The sequence below is a fragment of the Ranitomeya variabilis genome, chromosome 4 (genome assembly GCF_051348905.1).
Source record: "Ranitomeya variabilis isolate aRanVar5 chromosome 4, aRanVar5.hap1, whole genome shotgun sequence".
NCBI classification, from domain to species: domain Eukaryota; kingdom Metazoa; phylum Chordata; class Amphibia; order Anura; family Dendrobatidae; genus Ranitomeya; species Ranitomeya variabilis.
Genome location: NC_135235.1, coordinates 202043402 through 202067991, shown reverse-complemented (window position 1 = coordinate 202067991; position 24590 = coordinate 202043402). Strand labels below are relative to the sequence as shown.

The window sequence follows — 24590 nt, the reverse complement described above, 5'->3', positions numbered from 1 at the left end:
CTATCAAGACTTTATGATTAACGTAATTGTTGTGATCTTTTGCCTCGTAGACTGTTCCTCCCACTGCTCCTCAGGTAAGTTTGCTGAACTCGGGTAAGGCAGTATTCGCACACAGTGTCTTGCATTGTTTTTCAAATTGTTTCGTTGGCATTTATAACTGTGGAGATTGTTTTCAGGTCAACAATACTGTGATGTTTGATATTCTTCTCTGCCATTTTCCAATATCCTTCTCTAAAGGACTTGAAAAAAGACAGTGGAAAAGCCCCATTTTCAGGGTTGATGGGTATCCAGAAGTTGCTACCCCAGTAATCAGCAAATTATCCCTTATCTTTTGGATATAGGATTACTTGTATTTTGATCAAAACCTCTTTAAGGAAGTTGCTTGAGTCTTCCATTTTTTTAAAGGGTTGTCCCGTCTTGGTCATTTATGGACATCATAAGGGTAGATCGGTGGTTCCCAATTTTTCTTACCCTAAGAGCCACATTCACCTCTAACAGATGGCATGAGCCACATCCAGATAGTGACATCTAGACCCCTAACTCTTCCCCAGTAGTTACAGCCAGGGCCACCCTTTACCAGGATGATGTCCAAAGCTGCCAACCAGAAATCACACCAAGACCTTGTTCTGCCCTGCCTTGTACCAAGCATGCATACATCCAGGTGTTCTCATCTTATTCCAGTCGATATTCTCACATCAAACACTCCAAACCACACTATTTCTTCTAGACTCAAGTGCCCCGTATTTGGTGCCACCATCCTATTTCCAGCTAACCTTATTTATCTCTCCACCCCCATGGCCAATGAATGTCCATCCAGATCAGGCCCAACTCAGAAAAGTCAACATCTGGAGACCTCTTCTTAGCTGTTTGCTAGTGCACCAAGCCGGCAGACAGCCACAAGCCATACAAAATGTGTCCGTGAGCCATAAGTGACTCCCAAGTCCCAGGTTGGGTACCTCTGGGGTAGATAGGATGTCCGATAGATGTGGTCCTGCCGCTGAGAACAACATCTATCTTGAGAAGAAGACATGGCCGTACACGCAGGACTGCCTCCATTAGCCTTCATAGGAATGCTGGAGCTCCCAACTCAATGAATAAAGGAAGCGGTACCCATGTACGGCCAACTCTCCATTCTGTAAGAGTCCACGATGAGCCCCTTTTTTGAGACCGGTACCCATCAGACATTTTCAATTAATTAATATCCTACCATTATTTTTCTAATTGTAAAATTGCAGGAGATCCAACATTTTATTTTTCACCAAAGTACCAGTTTACAAGAAACTGAGACAACACGATTATGATCACATAATTTATTCCCACCTTTCTCTGTTCCTTCAGACATGTGATAGTGCTACATGCATCATACCTGAGTGTCGCGAAAATGAGAAACTAATTGTGAAGATTAACTCCAATGATCCCTGCTGCCCCTTGTATGAGTGTGGTAAGTTTTCTTTTTATTTCAATGGAAGGCACCTTTACAAAAGAAGTAATTTTTATTGTTGACCCAAAGTAGAAGTAATGATGTGTTTTTGATAGAAAATTAAGGCTATGTTCACACGTAGCATTTTTTGTGTATTTTTTTCTGCAGCCAAAACCTGTTCTCTTGGGGGGTTTACACTGCATTTTTGACACTTTTTTATGCTGATTACATTTGGGTTTTACTTTTCCTATAGCAAACCCGGTGGGCAAATAGAGTATTACAGGTTACCTAATTAAATAAATGGACCATCAATTCAATGTCTGTACAACCTAGGTCCTCCAAAAACACTTTCCTTGTTGTGACTCCCTGCTCTGAACAACCATAACTATCAAGAGAATTTGCAATATTATGTCCATGTAGCTCCTCCCCTATCCATAGAATTTTATGAGCACCAACTATAACCTCCTATCTCAGTAATGGAAAAGTCTGTATTTTACAGATTTTACCCATGAACTGAAAATTTTGAGAAGAAAGATCAGTCTGTGAAAACTATAAAAAAAATAAAGTCAGTAATCCTTTTTGCCCGTGCACTAACTATGCAACTATGCAAATGAATAAAAACCAGGTGGTTGTCACTTTGACTGGTAAAATGTGAAATGTGTAATCAGTTTTCTATAAGGCTACATAGATTCAATTCACCTACTAATACTTTTCATGGGTAATACCATAATAACGTAGCTGTGAGAATGAAATGTAGCATTACTATGGAAATTTCTTGTTATTTCCAGCACCACCACCAACACCACCATCAACCACTCCTGAGATACCAGAGGTAAGTATGATCCCGCACCATAACCAGATACTATCATTTGTGGTCACAGCCAATTTTTGCTCATTTTTAAATATTTTCTGTTATTTCAGAACTGTAATGAAGAGTGCCCAGTGATTGAGTGCCACAAAATAGGATCCACCCAAGCGTTTGCTGGAGGAGATGACCCATGTTGTCCACAGTATAAATGCGGTAAGTTGCAACCGGTAGGAAGGCAATCAGTGAATTAGGCTAAACAAATCCTGGGATCCACACACATCTCCTAAAAAAAAACTTTAGCTTCAGGAAGAGGTCTTATTCTATGGACATAAATATTCAGAATCTTTATTTTTAAAAGGAAAGTGTCATCAGGAAAAGTTAAAATTAGGTTTTATGCTTAAAATTTTTTTTTTCATATCATGAGCTGTTTTTAAAAATAAAACTAGATACGTTGCAATTTTCACACCGGCTAATGGGGCTGTTTTAGACTTACACTTCCTGTTCCTTCTAGAATGCACATGTACATTAGCAGCAATAAACTGCCTCAGATCTTTTCTATTGAAGCTTCTAATGAGCGGGCGCAAAGGTCATTGTGAAAGGAGGTAGAACTGTGATATCATCTAGTTCTTCTAAGCTGGTAAAAAAATGTTACCTGTCAAGGTAATCCTGTCTCTAATGATAAAGAGCCTGATGAAAATGCTTCCTGAAAAGACAGGAAGTAGGAGTTTAAAAAAGCTCCAGTGGCCAGTGTGAAAATTGCAAGATTACAAATTTTTATTTATAAGATTGGGATATGAAAACAAAAACTTGTCAACACTTTTTTTTTTAAAGGTACATGTAACAGAAAAAAACTGATTTTAACAATAGGTCATCTTTTATGGTAAAAAAAGAGACTGTCTGACTTTAAAAAAAAAGAGACTGCCCTTAATTTTTGACCATACAAAACTATTGACAGCTCTACATTGGAGACATGTGGTGTTGTTAAATTATGCTTCCTGTATTTTCAGGACTTCGCATGTACCTTAGCAGCAATAGACTGACTCAGATTTTTTCTCTTGAATCATCTATTGAGTGTGTGCAAAGGTAATTGTGAAGGGAGACATTGTTATTTGAGTTTTTAATTTACCATGCTCGCTATACGGTAAAACTGACCTGCCAATATGTTTCTCCAGGTCAGTACTTGTACGCAGATATGAAATGTGCAGTATTTTTTGTTTAAGTGGTGAAGAAAAATTGTGAAATTTGCATTGAAAAAAAATATTGCTTTTGTCACCATTTTCCAAGACCTGAAACATTTTCATTTTTTGGAATCTGGGGATGGTGAGGGCTTATTATTTTGTGGCCCGAGCTGATGTTTTTATTGATACCATTTTGGGATAGATACGATGTTTTGATCGCATTTTATTACAATGTTGTGGAGGCCAAAAAATGTAATGGAAAATACAAAAATCAAAGACATGATGCATTACCCGTGGCCATCTGTCTGGGCTGCCAAACAGCACCTCGACGCGCGTTTCATCGCCAACTGCGATTTCGTTACAAAGAATTATATGTCAGATCCAATGTCCGTTTTGGATGCTGATAAGACAATCGAACACCACACTAAACCCCAATATGTATTTTGTTACAGTATGTCAGCCCTGCAACCCTGCACCAAACTGCGGACAAAACAGCCAAGCAGTGATTACGGAGTTTGACGTAAATTCAGAATGCTGTCCAACCTATGATTGCAGTAAGTATTACTTAATATTATCATCAGTGTTTGGAGCTTCCAGATGATTCAATTTTTCAAAAATTCACAAAAATTTTGTGCAAATGTACTCGATTACCTCTCCCATAATAACTTTATGTAATTCTAATATTTTTTGCAAATTTTGCACCATTTAGCGGAATGTGAGACTTTTTGCTAAAAAATGTAGCAAATCAACTTAAAGACAAAAGTAAAAGCATAGGATCATGATTGCTTTTGCACCTTTATTTTGTCTAGTTTTTGGTTATTTGCACCTGTTTTTTGCTTGAGCAATATTTATATCTTTTATTAATTTCTCATTTATTTGCACTTTTTTTAAACTTAAAATTATTATGTTATTTTTCTTAGTTCGACAATTTAGGTGGGGTTTGGGGTTTCCAAATTATCATTTGTTATATTTTGCAAAATGTGAATTTTTTTTTTGTGCAAATGTACTCCAGACCCCCTCCAGAATTTGTGTGTAATTTTGTAAAATATGTGACTTTTTTGCATAAAGAAGGATACACACCAAAAATAAAGACTATGTTTTACTTTGAACATACAGTGGGGAAGAAAAGTATTTAGTTAGCTACTGATTGTGCAAGTTCTCCTACTTAAAAAGAAGAGAGAGGCCCGTAATTGACTTCATAGGAAGACCACAACTATGAGAGTCAAAATGAGAAAATAAATCCAGAAAATCACCTTGTCTGATTTGGCAAGATTTTTTTTTGCAAAATATGTTGGAAAATAAGTATTTGGTCACCTAAAAACATGCAAGATTTTTGGCTCTCACTGACCTGTAACTTCTTCTTTAAGAGGCTCCTCTGTCCTCCACTCATTACCTGTAGTAATGGCACCTGCTTGAACTTGTTATCAGTATAAAAGACATCTGTCCACAACCTCAAACAGCCACACTCCAAACTCCACTATGGTGAAGACCAAGAGCTCTCGAAGGACACAAGAAACAAAATTGTAGCCTTGCACCAGGCTGGGAAGACTGAATCTGCAATAGGCAAGCAGCTTGGTGTGATGAAATCAACTGTGGGAGCAATAATGTGAAAATGGAAGACATACACGACCACTGATAATCTCACTCGATCTGGGGCTCCACACAAGATCTCACCCCATGGGGTCAAAATGATCACAAGAACGGTGAGCAACAATCCCAGAACCACACGGGGGGACCTAGTGAATGACCTGCATAGAGCTGAGACCACCATAACAAAGGCTACCATCAGTAACACACTACACCACCAGGGACTCAGATCCTGCAGTGCCAGATGTGTCCCCCTGCTTAAGCCAGTACATGTCCGGACCCATCTGAAGTTTGCTAGAGAGCATTTAGATTATCCAGAAGAGTATTGGGAGAATGTCATATGGTCTGATGAAACCAAAGTAGGACTCTTTGGTAGAAACAAAACTCGTCGTGTTTGGAGGATACAGAATGCTGAGTTGCATCCAAAGAACACCATACCTACTGTGAAGCATGGGGGTGGCAACATCATGCTTTGGGGCTGTTTCTCTGCAAAGGGACCAGGACAACTGATCTGTGTACATGAATGGGGCCATTTATCGTGAGATTTTGAGTGCAAACCTCCTTCCATCAGCAAGGCATTGAAGATGAAATGTGGATGTGTCTTTCAACATGATAATGATCCCAAGCATACCGCCAGGGCAGCGAAAGAGTGGCTTCATGAGAAGCATGTGAAGCTCCTGGAGTGGCCTAGCCAGTCTCCAGATCTCAACCTTATAGAAAACCTTTGGTGGGAGTTGAAAGTCCGTGTTGCCCAGCGACAGGCCCAAAACATCACTGCTCTAGAGGAGATCTGCATGGAGGAATGGGCCAACATACCACCAACAGTGTGTGCCAACCTTGTGAAGACTTACAGAAAACGTTTGACCACTGTCTTTGCCAACAAAGGATATATAACAAAATATTGAGATGAACTTTTGCTAATGACCAAATTCATATTTTCCACCATAATTTGCAAAATAAAACTTGCCAAATCAGACAAGGTGATTTTCTGGATTTGTTTTCTCATTTTGACTCTCATAGTTGTGGTCTACCTATGATGTCAATTACAGGCCTCTCTCATCTTTTTAAGTGGGAGAACTTGCACAATTGGTCGCTGAATAAATACTTTTTTCCCCACTGTAATAGATGATTCACATGCACCATTTTGAAGAATTTGGTGCAAAAAATATCAATACCAAAAGACAAAAAGAAAAGAAACGTAACTTGAAAAAAAAAATCGCAAATGATGAATCAGGCTCATAGACCTGCACTACATATGTAATCCAATGCAGCTGAAATTGTTGATCAAAAAAATTTAATTTTAAATGAAAGGCATTTCATTTTTTTTCTTTTTTTTACGTGAGCTGAACATTTTTTGAATTAAACATATTCATGTTTTTTCTTTATTACAGTCGTTAAAATCGAAACAACAGTAAGTATATTATTGTTTGTATAAATTCTGCTTTTTTGAATTTTTAAAGGGTAACTGCAATCACTATTGGTACTGTGGGGATCTGGCTTTGTAGCACATGAACAAAAAAATATGATCAAACCTAAATTAGTGTATACAATTAATATTATCCCCTGAGACAAATAGGTTCATCATATGACAACTATCATGAATTTGTTTGAAATATTCCAATTTTTCATAGACAGTTTTGGCAAATTTGCGTGTAATGCAGTGTAATGGACCAACAAGGGATGGGGATTACATAAATCCAGCCCTCAAGTTTGTGTTTTCGGGCTTAGTTGGCCAGAAAGGACTAAAATATTCCTGCGTTACTAAACAAATGGCACCCATTTCATAACAAATTTGTTTCGTTTTGGACTATCTGAAGATCAGCAAATTTAGGGTCAAATTGATCAAATAGTTTGCACCCCCCAAAAAAAATCAGGTTAAACTGTTGCAAAATTATTTTACAACATATAGTTGTGTAAAAATGCACCTATTTTTGTGGCAGCTCCAACAATTTTTTTAAAAATTGGGCAGAGCTCAGCATGAGAGATGTGGTTGAGTCCTACCCAACAAATTTGTCATAATTAACGCCACACTTTCGGAATACATTTCTATTAAAACAATTTGGGTTGGCACTTTTTACAGCTTGCACCCACAACTCCTCAGGTAAGTAATAACCAAACTGTATGAGTTAAAAGGGAACCTATCGCCAGTTCAGTCAAAAGTTATGAGCTGTTATTTTGTTCCCGCTCTTCCGCTGAGTATTCTGAATTTTGTTTTTAAAATTTACCATATTATTACAGAGATATGGGCCTTTTTATTTACAAATAATTGATACGGTATTTAACCAGGGGGAGTGGCTCAAAAATGTATAATATCAAGCAGCCTAAGGATATGCCCCTGAGGATCCCATGATCGGCTCTCTTTTAGTAAAAACCATAAAATTTAGCGTTCAATATAAAAGATCCTTCTCTCTGGAACCGTTTGTCAGATTATTAAAAAGAAAAATAAAATAGAATATTCAGGGGAGTAGGGAGAATAAAATAAGAAAAAAAAGGGACCAGTTTTGATCTAGTGATAGGTCGTCTTTGTGTCCATTCCTTTAAAATCTGTTCCTCAGCAAATATGATGTAAAATCACAGATGAGGAATAAATGGACTATTGATTGGGTTGTGGAAGGTGTATATCAGAAACATGCAAATATTTAAATTACATTTTGTGTTTTTTTTTTACAGACTCCCATCATCATCACCACTCCAATACCAACCCCTGTAAGTTACAACTAGATTGTCTGAAATATCATATATACTATGAACCTTTATATCCATTGCTCAATATAATCATTAATAAAGTGTATAGTACACAGACTATTGATGGCGTAATTCAGCTGTGGAATATTCTGAAGACATGCACTCAATAAAAGCTAGCAAGCCCGTAACTATACGGTGAACCAGGTCATGGAGCCTTTGGTGCTACGAAAGGTCCCTTTGGTCTTTATAAGCAGACTATCAGTATAAATATGTATGATAGTTGGTGAGACCCCGTTACAAACTTTGTATTGGTGCCCTGGAGCTTCAAGGTTCACCCGATAGCATAGCATAGTTTTGCTTTGGATTGTTTTCTTTGCCCATATTCACACTTGACCCAGTAGTAGTATATCAGTTGGGGTTGTGGAATAATCACTAGAATGCACACCTTAACAACCTGGACTCTTCCATGAATTTCCCGGCATAATATCAACATGATATTGTGACGTGAAGGCTGAAACTCACATCCCAATGACTAGGTGGCCACATATAGACACATATAGCATAAATAACGCCCAACAGGTTATGGCAAAAGCATATTTCTATAGCTGGTCATCTTCATATACTTTGAACTTCAAGAAAAGGTTCAGGAAGGGTAAAAACTCAAGAGTAAGAAATGTTTTGTAAAAACTCATGCGTAAGAAATGTTTTTAACATGATAGCCAACAGTTTGGATATCTGAATAAAGGCATCTTATCTTTGGTCTTGATGGAAATGCTCTATAATAATAATAAAAAAAAATCACTTAAAATGATACTGAAAAAAAATGCTCATGTATTACAGAATCGCTGTTTGAATATACTTTGTGAGCCCCTAACATGCACCAAACAGGGAGCTGTTGTCAATACCTACGCTTGGGCGGATGAGTGTTGCCCTCACTACGTGTGCGGTAAGTATCACGATCCACAATGTAAGTAATATGGATATAGAATGAGAATGGTTTGGATTGATAATTGTTGTATATATTGGGAGGAACACCAGAAGATCTCCTTTCACAGAATATAGTCTGCCATAAACCCTACAGACTATATATAAGGTGTACATTGTCTTTTATTGCAGAGTGCACACAGGCATGCAGTCCCATTCCTCAATGTCAAGACGGCACACCACCAATCAGAACTCAAGATCCTGAAAAGTACTGCTGCCCAGAATACATATGCCGTAAGTGAGCAATGGAAGTCTGAACATGTGTGCCTCTCCTGTTTATAGTATTAAATAAGCTGTATTTAGTTTTGAAGGTATACCTTATTCACTGGATAGGGCATAACTTCCTGGTCACAGGGCGTCCAACTGCTGTTACCACCACTGATCCCATGGAAAGCTATACAGATGAAATACTCAGCTCTGAATGGGGGGACATGCCCCCGTTTGTACAAAGCACAAGAATTTATGGCAAAACCAAATAAATGAGACGGACTATAGGCTGATATACATGCAAAGTATAAGAGTGTTCCAATGTAGACAGGCTGCTAATCACCCAATGAATGAGCAAAACGCTCGTTCGTAGAGTTAAATAATCTTTTACACAGCGAAAATAAATCATGGTCCTTTAGCAATGCATTGTTTGCAAAGGTTTACCGATCGGCAATCATATTGTGCCATCAGTCAGTCCATGTAAATTACCATTTTCAAGATCGATGGGGGTCCCAGTGGTTAGTTTGGCTCCCCAAAGTTCAGTACGTTATTTTCTATACTATTTATTGGGTGATAAGCTTTAAATATGTTGTTGTCATCATTCAAGAAAACCATCAAGAACTGACATAGAATCTTCTGGTTTTGCTTAAAGCTGTAAGTTCTTATCCACAATTCAGGACAATTACCTCTCTCAGCTGGTAGATGAACTGACCAGGGGAGGTAATCTGCTGGATCTGGTTCTGTCAAATAGACCAGATACAATTTCAGTTCTAAGCATTTAAGAAGCAGTGACAATAATATGGTAAGTTTCAAAGTAGATGTCAATCAAACATTCAAAAGGAGAAATGCAAAAACCTGTAACTTAAGGAAAACTAATTTCAACAAATTAAGGGAAGAACTTAATCGAGTAGACTGGGACCATCTCATGGCAACTGGGGATATCGACCATAAATGGGGCATGTTTAAGGATATACTACTGGAGAAAACTTATACCCTCTGGTAATAAAATGTCCAGTAATAAAAAGAAGCCATTATGGATAAATAAGGCAGCACAGAGTATAATAAGACTAAAACAAAGAGCATTCAAAATCCTGAAGGTCGAGAATACAGAAATAGCATTTCAGGAGTATAAAGATCTAAACAAGAAATGTAAAAAAGAAATAAAGCTGCAAAGCTATCTACAGAGAAACAAATTGCCAGTGACATTAAAATAAATCCCCCAAAATTTTATAAATACATCAATGCCAAAAAAGAAAAATAGATGGTATCAGCCCATGAAAAGATGATAATAACAAGATAATAGAGAACAAAGAAAAGGCTGAGATATTAAACAGGCACTTTTCATCCATGTTCACCAATGAACTAACTGTTCCAGGGATCATTCAACAAGGCAAAAATTAAAGTTCACCACCTGATATAACTAGTTTAACACAAGAAGAAGTACGCCTGCGTCTGAGCAAATTACACATTGACAAATCCCCTGGCCCAGATGGCATTCATCCACGGGTACTGAGGGAATTGAGCTCAGTAATTGACAGACCGCTGTATCTCATATTCTTAAGGTACCGTCACATTAAGCGACGCTGCAGCGATAGCGACAGCGATGCCGATCGCTGCAGCGTCGCTGTTTGGTCGCTGGAGAGCTGTCACACAGACCGCTCTCCAGCGACCAACGATGCCGAGGTCCCCGGGTAACCAGGGTAAGCATCGGGTTGCTAAGCGCAGGGCCGCGCTTAGTAACCCGATGTTTACCCTGGTTACCAGCGTAAAAGTTAAAAAAACAAACAGTACATACTCACCTGCGCGTCCCCCAGCCTCTGCTTCCTGACACTGACTGAGCTCCGGCCCTAACAGCACAGCGGTGACGTCACCGCTGTGCTTTCACTTTCAGTTTAGGGCCGGCGCTCAGTCAGTGTCAGGAAGCAGAGGCTGGGGGACACGCTGGTGAGTATGTGCTGTTTGTTTTTTTAACTTTTACGCTGGTAACCAGGGTAAACATCGGGTTACTAAGCGCGGCCCTGCGCTTAGTAACCCGATGTTTACCCTGGTTACCAGTGTAAAATATCGCTGGTATCCTTGCTTTTGCTGTCAAACACGGCGATACACGGCGACCTAGCGACCAAATAAAGTGCAGACCTTCTAGCAGCGACCAGCAATTTCACAGCGGGATCCAGATCGCTGCTGCGTGTCAAATACAGCGATATCGCTATCCAGGTCGCTGCAACGTCACGGATCGCTGGCGATATCGCCTAGTGTGACGGTACCTTTAGACTCTCCTGTAACAGGGGTGGTGCCACAGGATTGGAGGATGGCTGATGTGGCACAGATAATTAAGAAAGGTAAGAAGGTGGAGCCAGGCAACTACCGTCCGCTAAGCCTGATATCAGTAGTGTGCAAAATTTTTGAGGGCATCATAAGAGATGACCTGCAGAGATATATTGTAGATAATAATATAATAACTGACAACCAGCATGGATTCATGAAAGATAGGTTGTGTCTAACTAACATGTTGGGTTTCTCTGAGGATGTAAGTGCAAATCTGGATTTAGGTAATGGGGTTGATGTGATTTATCTGGACTTTGCAAAGGCATTTGATACTGTACCACATAACAGCCTTATAGTGAAGCTACAGAAGCGAGGACTGGGGGAAACTATATGCAGATGGATAGGAAATTGGATAAATGACCGGAAATAAAGAGTCATCATAAATGGTACATTCTCTAAATGGGATTTAGTCAGCAGTGGGGACCGCAGGGATCTGTGCTAGGACCAATTCTTTTTAACCTGATTATTAATGAGCTTGTGGATGGGATTAAGATTAAAGTGTCAGTCTTTGATGACGACACTAAATAAATGTAGAGTAATGCACCTGGACGTGGTAATCCTATAGCCTCATATACATCAAATGGGAGTATACTCCGGACTACAGAACAGGAGAAGGACTTGGCTATTCTGGTTACAAGTAAGCTGAGCAGCAGCGCTCAATGTCAAGCAGCAGATGCAAAAGCAAACAAGATTTTAGGGTGTATAAAGAAAGAGATAAAATCCCGTGATCCCAATGTTTTGTTACCCATTTATAAATCGCTTGTGTGAGGCCACTTCTAGAATATGGGATCCAGGATTGGGCTCCATATTTAAAAAAAGGATATTCAGAAATTAGAGTCAATTCAAAAGCGGCAACTAGATTATTACAAGGGATGGAGGCCTCTCGTATGATGAGAGGTTGAAAAAGTTGGACTTGTTTAGCTTAGAAAAAAGAAGCCTCAGAAGGGATCTCATTTACATGTATAAATATATCTGTGGTCTGTACAAAGGACGGCACATTACTTAATCCTTCCAAGGACCATTCTATGGACCAGGGGACACTCATTACAGGTGGAAGAAAGGCGATTCTGGCTGCTAAATAGGAAAGGGTTCTTTACAGTTAGAGCAGTCAGACTGTGGAATGCCGACCACAAGAGGTAGTAATGGCCGACACTATGACAGCTTTTATACAAGGGCTGGACAAATTCCTCAATACACATAACATTGCGGGTTATAGTTAATTTAAAGTTAAAATTGGTGGAGAAAGGTTGAACTTGATGGACCGAGGTCTTTTTTCAACCTGTGTAATTAGTATACAGTGAAACATTCATGGTTTATTTCTCATAATATTTTTATGAGAAGACCACCCTCATAGAGGACCATTGTACAAAGCAATTTTCAACAGTTAAGAAAATTCAGTTCTATAATAATTAATATAAACAATCTTCTGTTCCAGAGACCCCAACTCCAGAGCCCACAACTCCAGAGGTAAGACTTCCCACCATCAGTAATATCTGATCCAGTGCCATGTCTTTTTCCAAAACTGTGTAGGATCATTTCACATGTTCCATTAGTAGCAGCCAGTGGTGTAACTAGAATAAAATGGGCCCCTGTGCATAATTTGGACCAGGGCCCCCTCGCATGGTGGTCAGATATATGGGCCCTTGTAGAGTTCTAAATCCTATAAGGACACATAAGGTGCCTCCCTCGTTATGTAGTAATGTCCCCCATCCTGGGCTCCTTCCTGGTATATATATATATACCTCATCATGGGCCAATCCTGGTATATATGTCCGTCATTCTGGCCCCATCCTGGTTTATATGACCCTCATCATGGGCCCATCCTGGTTTATATGTCCCTCATCATGGGCCCATCCTTGTACATATATCCACCCATCCTGGTATATATGTCCCTCATTATGGCCCCATCCTGGTTTATATGTCCCTCATCATGGGCCCATCCTTGTACATATGTCCACCCATCCTGGTTTATATGTCCCTCATCATGGGCCCATCCTTGTACACATGTCCACCCATCCTGGTATATATGTCCCTCATTATGGCCCCATCCTGGTATATATGTCCCTCATCATAGGCCCATCCTTGCATATATGTCCACCCATCCTGTTATATATGTCCCTCATTTTGGCCGGCAGCGTGTATTGCAGTACACGGACCCAGCGGGTCTCTTCACCTCAATACACATCAGCTGAATGTGTGTCCGAAGACACACATCCACTTGAAGATTGTGTTGGCATAGGCAGGCCCATCACCCACATGGGCCCAGTCGCGACCTCTGTGACCGCGATCATTACGCTCCTGGTAGAGGCTTATATTCTGTAAATGAGACCTAGACCCATTCAGGTTGTGTCCACTTTAAAAAAAAATTATAAAACAGCCATCAATAGATTCAAAGTCCCCCAAGGTCACCCTTCTTTATTATTAGAATAGACCTAGAAAAATGTGAAAAATAATAAACCCAATATATTCAATATGTCTGTCTCTGTTACAGCCATGTACTGGTGTTAACTGCTTTGTCCCACCTTGTGATATACCGGCTGTTCTAGTTGAAGTTCCTGGAGATGACCATTGCTGCAAGAGCTATGAGTGCAGTAAGTCAACAGCCCATCTTTTCTCCATGTGAATAGTGGATAGAATCCATTTTGAGGTGGGGAGGGGGAGTATAATTAAAAGTGAACGTTTACCGTCAGTAGGATCAATCATCCTAAGCCTTCTATATGGGCATGTAGGTTATAGGAATAAAATGAAACCTTGAAATCTGCAATCCGATGTCTTATTCCCATAGATCAGGAGAGCAGGCTGTCAGTCATTACATGTCTCACACTAGTAATGCCACCTTCCATGTTAAATAAGCTCTGGAGGCAGAGTCTCCTGGAGATCTATGTCCCGCCCATAGAGCTTTACAGCTCATTTGAATATGAAGAAAAATGGCGATTTAATTTTCAATAAGGCATCAAATTGCAGATAGAGTAGATCCTACTGACAGATTCCTTTTAAGGAGAACCTTTCAGATGTTTAGTTTGCCTCCATACCACCCCCCACTATCATACAGTGCTGTTCCATTAAATTGTACAATAAATTAACAGAAATGATCGTGAACTAATGTAACTTTCCTTTGTATCATTTCGCAGTACCTCCTGTGACTGCGGTAAGTACCCAAAATGTACTTTTTATATACGCCTTTTATATTGTACTAGATGGTGGCCCGATTCTAACGCATCGGGTATTCTAGAATATGTATGTATATAGCAGCCACATAGTATATAGCACAGGCCACGTAGTATATAGGAGCCATGTAGTATATAGCATACAAATACACTGTGTTCCAAATTATTATGCAAATAATATTTCCTCATATTTTCTCTAAATTACCTATCTGAATTGCAGTCATTGTTATTTTCCAGTCATCTACTATTCTAGTATAATTGCAATGTTTTGGAACAAACTGCCTATGAAAACAGTACCTTTTAAAAAAAAATAAACACTCAAAATGCATGTTCCAAATTATTATGCACAGCAGAGTTTTCAACCTTTTTTTTTATTTTGAACCAAAAAAAGGTCAATTGTGAAGTTATAAGCATTATCAGCTTATTACAAAATGAAATCAAACAGTTTTCAAGTGAAAAGTTTATTCTAGGTGATGTTACATTTGCACATAGGACCCCTTGTTTGAAAGAAGCTTCTGAACTCTCTCGTCCATTGAATTTGTCAGTTTTTGGATGGTTTCTGCTTCAATTGTTTTGCATGTGGACAGAATACCCTCCCAGAGCTGTTGCTTAGATGTGAACTGCCTCCCGCCATCATAGACACTCCTTTTGCTGATGCTCCAGAGGTTCTCAATGGGGTGGAGGCCAGGGGAAGATGGTGGCCACACCATAAGTTTGTCCTCTTTTATGCCCATAGCAGCCAGAGATGCAGATGTGTTTTTTGCAGCATGAGACGGTGCATTATCAGGCATGAAAATGATCTTGCTGCGGAAAGCACGGTTCTTCCTCTTGAACCATGGCAGGAAGTGTTGTTTTAGAAACTCCACATAGACTATGGAGTTCATCTATACCCCTTCAGGGATCATAAAGGGGCCGACAATCTCTTTCCCCATGATTCCAGCCCAAAACATTACTCCACCTCCTCCTTGTTGGCGCCTTAGCCGTGTTTTCATGAGGTGTCCATCAACCAGCCATCCTCCACTCCATCCATCTGGACCATCGAGCGTTGCACGGCACTCATCGGTGAACAAAACAGTTTGGAAGTCAGTCTTCATGTATCGTTTGGCCCACTGGAGCCGTTTCTGCTTGTTGCAGTGGATAGAGGTGGTCGACAGGATGGCTTACGCACAGCTGCAAACCTCTGAAGGACCCTGCATCTTGTTGTTCTGGGGACATTGGAGGCACCAGCAGCTTCAAAAACTTGTCTGCTGCTATGACAAGGCATTTTTGCAGCTGCTCTTTTAACCTTACGCAATTGCCTGTTGGAAAGAGTCCTCAATTTTTCCTTATCAGCACGCACATGTGTGTGCTGGGAATCAGCTACATACTTCTTGATTGTGCGATGATCACGATGAAGTGTCTTGGCAATGTTGATTGTAGTCATGCCTTGACCTAAATACTCCACAATTTGTTGCTTCTCAGCAGCCGACACATCCTTTTTCTTTCCCATTTTGGCAAAAAATGTAGGCTGCTTAATAATGTGGAACAGCCTTCTTAAGTAGTCTTGCCTTTATTTGGACACACCTGCCAAACTAATTTCCACAGGTATCTGCAATTGCTTTCAGTGATATAAAGAGCCCTGACACACATCACCATCAATGAGTTTAAATGACAAAAAAATTCTAACCTTATCACTCCTAAACTCTTTGTGCATAATAATTTGGAACACAGTGTAGTACGTGGCCTGTGCTATATAGTATGTGGCTGATATATACAAAAATACATATTGTAGAATACCTGATGCGTTAATACAGGCCACGCAATATATAACACAGCCCAAACAGTATATAGCACAGCCCACGTACTATATAACACAGCCCAACGCAGTATATAGCAGCCACGTAGTATATAACACAGGTGACATAGTATATAACACAGACCACGCAATATATAGCACAGCCCATGCAGTACAAAACACAGGCCACATAGTATGTAACACTGGCCACGTAGTATATAGCAGCCATGTAGTATATAACGCAGCTCACGTAGTATATAGCAGCCATGTAGTATATAGTACTGCCCACATAGTATATAGCAGCCATGTAGTATATAGTACTGTCCACGTAGTATATAGCAGCCATGTAGTATATAGTACTGCCCACATAGTATATAGCAGCCATGTAGTATATAGTACTGCCCACGTAGTATATAGCAGCCATGTAGTATATATAGTACTGTCCACATAGTATATAGCAGCCATGTAGTATATAGTACTGCCCACATAGTATATAGCAGCCATGTAGTATATAGTACTGCCCACGTAGTATATAGCAGCCATGTAGTATATATAGTACTGTCCACGTAGTATATAGCAGCGATGTAGTATATAATACTGCCCACGTAGTATATAGCAGCCATGTAGTATATAGTACTGCCCACATAGTATATAGCAGCCATGTAGTATATATAATACTGCCCACGTAGTATATAGCAGCCATGTAGTATATATAGTACTGTCCACGTAGTATATAGCAGCCATGTAGTATATATAGTACTGTCCACATAGTATATATCAGCCATGTAGTGTATAGTACTGCCCACATAGTATATAGCAGCCATGTAGTATATAGTACTGCCCACGTAGTATATAGCAGCCATGTAGTATATAGTACTGCCCACATAGTATATAGCAGCCATGTAGTATATAGTACTGCCCACGTAGTATATAGCAGCCATGTAGTATATAGTACTGTCCACGTAGTCTATAGCAGCCATGTAGTATATAGTACTGTCCATGTAGTCTATAGCAGCCATGTAGTATATAGTACTGCCCACATAGTATATAGCAGCCATGTAGTATATAGTACTGCCCACGTAGTATATAGCAGCCATGTAGTATATAGTACTGCCCACGTAGTATATAGCAGCCATGTAGTATATAGTACTGCCCACATAGTATATAGCAGCCATGTAGTATAAAGTACTGTCCACGTAGTATATAGCAGCCATGTAGTATATAGTACTGTCCACGTAGTATTTAGCAGCCATGTAGTATATAGTACTGTACACGTAGTATATAGCAGCCACGTAGTATCTAACACAGCCCACGTAGTATACAGCAGTGTGGGCACCATATCCCTGTTAAAAAAAGAATTAAAATAAAAAATAGTTACATACTCACCTCCTGGGATCCAACGGTGCTGTGCCGATGCGCGCGCGGCTGCCACCATCTTCCGTTCCCAGGATGCGTTGAGAAATTACCCAGATGACTTAGCGGTCTTGCGAGACCGCTAAGTCTTCTGGTTAATTTCGCAATGCATCGCCGGGAACGGAAGATGGCGGTCGGCGCGAGCGGCTCGGCGGACTACGGAGGGTGAGTATAGCAGGTTTTTTGTTTTTTTATTATTTTTAACATTACATTTTTTACTATTGATGCCGCATAGGCAGCATCAATAGTAAAAAGTTGTGGACACACAGGGTTAATAGCAGCGGTAAAGGAGTGCGTTACCCGCAGCATAACGTGGTCCATTACCGTCAGCATTAACCCTGTGTTAGCGGTGACGGGAGGGGAGTATGCGCGCGCCGGGCACTGACTGCGGGGAGTAAGGAGCGGCCATTTTCTTCCGGACTGTGCCCGTCGCTGATTGGTCGTGGCTGTTTTGCCAGGACCAATCAGCGACTTGGATTTCCATGACAGACAGAGGCCGCGACCAATGAATATCCGTGACAGACAGACGGAAGTGACCCTTAGACAATTATATATATAGATTATTCTTTCCCTCTGTTCCGCTTCATTAGGCCGGTTTCACACGTCAGTGATTCCGGTACGTGAGGTGACAGTTTCCTCACGTACCGGAGACACTGACACACGTAGACCCTCAAAAACCAATGCATCTGTTCAGATGTCATTGATTTTTTGCGGACCGTGTCTCCGTGTGCCAAACACGGAGACATGTCAGTGTTCGTGGGAGCGCACGTTTTACACGGACCCAATAGAGTCAATGGGTCCGCGTAAAACACGGACCTCACACGGACATTCTCCGTCTGGGGTCCGTGTGCGTGCAGGAGACAGCGCTACAGTAAGCGCTGTCCCCCCCCACGTGGTGCTGAAGCCGGTATTCATATCTTCCCTGCAGCAGCGTTTGCTGTAGAGAAAATATGAAGAATAGTGTTTAAAATAAAGATTTAGGTGTCCGCCGCCCCCCCACCCCCTGTGCGCCCCCCCGCTGGTCAGAAAATACTTACCCGCTCCCTCGCTCCTTCCTGGTCTGGCCGCGCCTCCTACTGTATGCGGTCACGTGGGGCCGATCATTTACAATCATGAATAGTCGGCTCCGCCCCTATGGGAGGTGGAGCCACATATTCATGACTGTAAATGATCGGCCCCACGTGACGGCATGCAGGAGAAGCCGCGGCCAGACCAGGAAGCAGCGAGGGAGCGGGTAAGTATTTTCTGACCAGCGGGGGGGCGCACAGGGGGTGGGGGGCGGCGGACACATGGATCTTTATTTTAAACACTATTCTTCATATTTTCTCTGCAGCAAACGCTGCTGCAGGGAAGATATGAATCGCAGCTTCAGCACCATGCAGAGTGGGTACCACACGCTCCGTGTGGTACCCACTCGCCATACGGGCGGCACACGTGTGCCACACGTATGGCCTCCGTGAGTTCCCAGGCACACGGACACGGATAACTCCGGTACCGATTTATTCCGGTACCGGAATTATCTGGACGTGTGGGACAGCCCTTAATGAAATTGTTATTTTTCTTCCCCATTATATGTTTTATTTTTCACAATTTACTTGTATGGAGCTACTTAATTTTTTTTCAACCATTTAAAATAAATATAATGTTTGCTTTTTATCATCTACAGTTTCTAGAGTTGGTTTGAGTATTCACATGTATTTATTATAATTTAAGTTTTCTTTAACTTTTCTTTTTCTGGTCTTTTATATTTATTGTACTTTATAAATTCTAATAGAGAAAAAAAGTGTATATTTTTAATATATATTATAAGATGTGTATGTATATGTATATATATATATATAAATATATATATATGTCATTCACAAATCTTATAATATATATAGATAGATAAGTATATCTTTACATATATATATATATATATATATATATATATATCTTTTTTACACAGTGTATATACATAAATATACTGTCTGTATATAATTTTTATTATTTTAAATTTCTTTAAATGCATTTATTTATTTTTTAAATATATACTTCTGCCTTTTTTAAGAATTTTGAGTAATACTCTCTAAATAAAAGTTAAAATAAATTACTCAATGAGAAAGCATGCATGCAAAGAAGTTTCCAGTAAGGTTAGGGTCACACAACCGTTTTCTCCACATCTGTGACAAACGATATGATTGATCAGTGTTTGACCAGATTGACATAAATTTTTCTCAGATGTGGAGAGAAAGAAAAAAAAAAGTTTCTCTACCTTCTCCATTTTGCCACTCTGTGAAAATCAGGACTGCACTTAGATGTCATTTGAGTGCAGTTCAGATTTTTTTCACGGACCCATAGGCTTACATTGCTGATTTTGATCTGACACTCGGATCAAATTCGAACATGCATCTGATTTTTTTTCCATGGACCACTGGGTGCAAATAAAAAATCAGACATGTGCAAAACCCCCCAAAATATGATAGGTACGAGTGCTGTCCATAAAAACCACAGATAACACTCATATGACAAAATTGAGCTCTAACAGTACCACTGCTAGACTTAGCGATGAGATGTATTTTTCCAGAACTTGTTTTAATGGTGAAAATTTGTCATTTATTTTTCAGCCTCCACAAACGACAGAGGTAAGTTCCCATCAATTATAATTAGTCAATGGCTCGTTCATTCTTCATTGCAATATTTTAAAATTTCGGTAAGAGCGAGCGTTAGCGCACATCTCGTTTTTTTTCTATTTAATTTAAATTAAAATCTATTAAATTTCTATTTAAAAATATAAAGCAAGAGGCGGCACTCCAAAAAAAGTGAACGTAAAAAAAGTGTGGGCCTTTATTTATTATTATAAAGGTTTTTCTTACGAATATTTGTTATTTCTTTACCTAGAAAATTTGCGATGTGTCCTTATGTCAACCCAACAATTGTGATGTACGTGATACAGTGTTGGTGAAAGCTGACCCAATTGATGGCTGCTGTCCCATCTATGAATGCAGTGAGTATTTGTCATGTGTCCATCAGAATGTGAAAACCGTTTGGTTCTATTTACAAATATTTACAAATAATCATTTTATTGGACGCAACTTACTTCATGACGTTCTACTTTTCTATACTCTTCTGATACTTTCTGCTAATGTGTTGTCGTATGGTATTTTGCATCACTTTGGGTTGGTATAAAATTATATAATTTAGGTAAAAAAAAAATTAATTTCTCAGAATTCCCAGACTTTTCTCTTTTCGCTGATCTTCTCTGTTCAATGTAGGATTTTGCAGACATCTTATTTTATTTTGTAATGCATGATCGATTTCGATTAAACAATTTTGAATTTTTTGAAAATATTTAGAAATTTTTTTTCTTACATTTTTCAGTCCCACCACCGACGCCACCTCCTGAAACCACCCCAACTTCTGTAAGTATAATCCGCGTCAACCCTCTGATTTCTCGTACATAAAAGCTTTTCTTGATGATAGTCAATGGCTATAATCATGTTACTTTACAGAACGAGTGTGAAGGCGTTGTGTGTCAAGTGGAGGAATGCACCAAGGGAGGGTCTTACGCTGTGTCTGTCGGCAGGGACGAATGCTGCGAAACCTATGCATGCGGTAAGCTATGGTATTATAAGTCATATTTAGGATATTTCACTATTTGAGGGACCCTTGCCCAAGATGTTGTCCAATCCCTAGAATCTGAGTTTGGGCATGTTCAGGAAAAAATCATGTACCTGGTGTATCAGAGAACATCTACTCTCCAGGTAGGTGAGAGAGTGCCACACGGACTGCAGAAGCAATCCATAACACCCTGAAACTCAAGGGTGTCGGTGGCTGTCCACCGGCAGCTTGGAGAATCTTCTAATTTACCCTATATCAAATGTATGTCGCTGGCGAAAGTTTCCTCTTTAGGCACATGGTTATATTTCTAATTACTGTACATTTTGGCCAATGATATGAGCTAGGATCCTAAAGCATAAAATAAAAAATTGTTTATGGGATAGGTTCTTAAAGCATAAAATTAAAAATTGTTTATGAGATGGGTTCCTAAACCATAACATTAAATATTGTTAATGAGATGGGTTCCTAAACCATAACATTAAAAATAGTTTATAAGATGGGTTCCTAAACCAAAACATTACAAATTGTTTATGAGATAGGTTCCTAAACCATAAAATTAAAAATTGTTTATGAGATAGATTCCTAAACCATAAAATTAAAAATTGTTTATGGGATAGGTTCCTAAACCATAAAATTAAAAATTGTTTATGGGATAGGTTCCTAGACCATAGAATTAAAAATTGTTTATGAGATAGGTTCCTAAACCATAGAATTAAAAATTGTTTATGGGATAGGTTCCTAAACCTTAATCCAAATTAAAAATTGTTTAACCTGTTGATTTTTACAGTGTGTCAACCATGCAGTCCACCTCCTATTTGCGAAAACCTATCTGTGACTGTCAATGCAGACACCCAGTGTTGCCCAATCTATGAATGCCGTAAGTACTTACCGTTTCATTAAAGGGGTTGTCCATCTTTGGAGATGATTTTTTTTCTATGCATGTGTGGCTAATAATGAATTTTCCATTTTTTCCATTTATGAATTGGATATTTGCCACTGTAGGACCTTCCTTCCTTATTCTGCTAATAATAAATTTTGCCTTTGGGTTTCATGAAAACTTTTGCCTTCCATAGACTCTTTGATGCACTGTCTATGGCTGAATGTAGAAGGCCTGAAAATCCGTCAGTCAGCCCACTATACTTCAATTTGTCTTTTTCTGATCTCCTTTCAGCTGATTTATGACCATAGACCACATCAAAGTTGAATGTGCCAGGGAACAAAAAGAACCTATAAAACCCAAATGATGCAAATTTTTTAAGGATGCCCAATTGCAAAAAATTTTTGTAGCCCCAAATACATACATTTAAGTAAAAAAATTGTGCCCCAAAATGGACAATGCCTTTAGTTCACTACAATGCTACATTCCTAGAAGGCTTGGATGGAGCCCTGGTTAGATATATGCCTTAGGTGAAGAGTAAAAGGTGTGAACAAGCTACGGTACTCTACTTTGATCAAAATTTTGGCATTTAAGGCTTCGGCAATGAACTGAATCCTCAAGTCACTTTGTTTCTTAAAAGTGTATGAAAATTATTAATGCTATATTTCATGATAATTTTCTTTTTTTTTCAGCCCCTCCTCCTCCAACACCGGTAAGTAAATCCTTAGTATCAAAAATACTGCTTCCGATTTTAATATATATTTTTTTTAAATATACTTGAAGATATTTGCAGGAATTTTTATTTAGATTTTTTTTTCATCTCTCACTGTACATTATTTAATGCAGAATTTCCAAAAATGGTAAATCTCAGCCTCCAACCCATAAAACTTGAAAGAATCGCTCGGAACATTTTTTTTTGGAACTAATTATTTTTGGACAGAATATGAAAAATGTAGCCACGTAGATCACAACTTCATCTAACTATTTAATCCGTGGGTCATGTACCTCCCACAGTGAAGCCTCGAGGTTTACTAGACCTAGTAGTCACTGTGGTCATATCATGACTCAATGGATGACAAGGGAATTTACTGAGAGGGTCCGATGGGGGCATGTAATGGAATTGCTACGAAGGTACATTAGTGGCTGCATTTTTCAAATATATTTATTGACCTAACATTTTTTATTGCATTTTTTTACAGACTATTCCCATCATAACCACTCCGGTAAGTTCTAGCTAGATACTAATACATATAATAAAATGTAGAAATCTATATAACATCAAGAAAGCTTGGGTTGATACCAAGCACTTTTGGGTTTAGGGAGCCCCTTAGAATCTAAGGACGTTCTTGACAAAAATAGGACTGGGTAATCAGAGGTCTTGCCATTACTTTCCTTGGCCGACTCTACTTAATTGCATTCACAAACATACTATATATCTATGAGAACCTTCACAAGGTTCAGGAGTCCACACATGTTGGACCTGTATTCTTACATCTGATGTTTCATTGTGTATATACCATATATTAAATTGATGATTGTAACCTGATCTCCACCTGGCTGGTGTATTACAGAACCCATGTGAGAATAGGGTTTGTGAGCCTATCACCTGTACCAAGCAAGGCGCCACTGCCGAACGCAGAGAATGGGCTGATCCATGCTGTCCACTCTTCGTCTGCGGTAAGCATTGCCAATATTTTCCTTATTATAATAGCTCCAAAATGAAGTTTTATTAAAAATGTTTTGTATGCAGAGCGGGATTATAGGGAGGTTACACTTTTCCACAGTCCTCCACCCATCTTGTCTGTTTATTTATTTGGAAGACACCTCATTTTCTAAAAAAAAAAAAGTCTTGGGTGTTTGGTCCTTTCTAAAGAGGTAATTTTGCCAGCATGTGTCTCCCGGATAGGCTTGGCTGTTTCTACTCTTCCCATAGACTTGACTGGAGAAGACCATTCTATGCCCATGTGCTGCCCCTTTCGAAAAATGTACAATAATAGTTCAGGTGGTGTTCAGGTGCCAAAGGCGAGATGTTGGTCTCCACCAACCTAAATCTTGTTCTGCATGGACTCGTCATCAGTCTTCCTTTTACCTTTTCGTTTAGTGGTGAGAGAAGTTCACTCTCGTTACTTTACAGTCTTTATAGAGAAAACTTTACATGGTCTTCCATTACAGAATGCACAGAAGCATGCAGTCCTCCTCCGGAATGTCAAGATGGCAGTCCACCATTCAGAACTCAAGACCCCGAACTTTACTGCTGCCCAGAATATGCATGCCGTAAGTGACCCGACTAAACCTCAAGATGATTGACCGACCCGTTCTATACTATTGAGTCGTGTATAATTATTACCAATCTCAAAAAGATCCAAGAGCTAATGTAAGAATTGTGTAATCATTATTAATTAACGTAAAACTGTCTTGTGTTTTGTTGGCAGTGCCCCCCACATTGGTGCCTCCTGTAACCCCCGGAGAGGTATGACCGCCCTCCAATATGAGTAACAGGGAAATTCTCATCACAACTAGTTCTTGTAATGTCACATATAGTCTCATATATAAATAATTTGAAGC

The 24590-nt window shown here is 39.5% G+C and overlaps 1 protein-coding gene across 1 annotated transcript in view; it reads left to right on the top strand.

Moving 5' to 3' along the window:
* Window positions 1-24590, top strand: part of LOC143770229 (uncharacterized) — a 263961-nt gene that overhangs the window by 166279 nt on the left and 73092 nt on the right. The window contains exons 92-113 of the mRNA XM_077259650.1: window positions 51-74; window positions 1339-1441; window positions 2209-2252; window positions 2342-2441; window positions 3859-3960; window positions 6385-6404; window positions 7664-7699; window positions 8519-8624; window positions 8795-8896; window positions 12630-12661; window positions 13686-13785; window positions 14326-14342; window positions 20155-20172; window positions 20429-20534; window positions 20909-20949; window positions 21040-21142; window positions 21936-22025; window positions 22718-22737; window positions 23225-23248; window positions 23597-23702; window positions 24198-24299; window positions 24458-24495. Of these exons, the coding sequence (XP_077115765.1) occupies window positions 51-74; window positions 1339-1441; window positions 2209-2252; window positions 2342-2441; window positions 3859-3960; window positions 6385-6404; window positions 7664-7699; window positions 8519-8624; window positions 8795-8896; window positions 12630-12661; window positions 13686-13785; window positions 14326-14342; window positions 20155-20172; window positions 20429-20534; window positions 20909-20949; window positions 21040-21142; window positions 21936-22025; window positions 22718-22737; window positions 23225-23248; window positions 23597-23702; window positions 24198-24299; window positions 24458-24495 (1434 nt within the window). The remainder of the gene's footprint in view (window positions 1-50; window positions 75-1338; window positions 1442-2208; window positions 2253-2341; window positions 2442-3858; window positions 3961-6384; window positions 6405-7663; window positions 7700-8518; window positions 8625-8794; window positions 8897-12629; window positions 12662-13685; window positions 13786-14325; window positions 14343-20154; window positions 20173-20428; window positions 20535-20908; window positions 20950-21039; window positions 21143-21935; window positions 22026-22717; window positions 22738-23224; window positions 23249-23596; window positions 23703-24197; window positions 24300-24457; window positions 24496-24590) is intronic.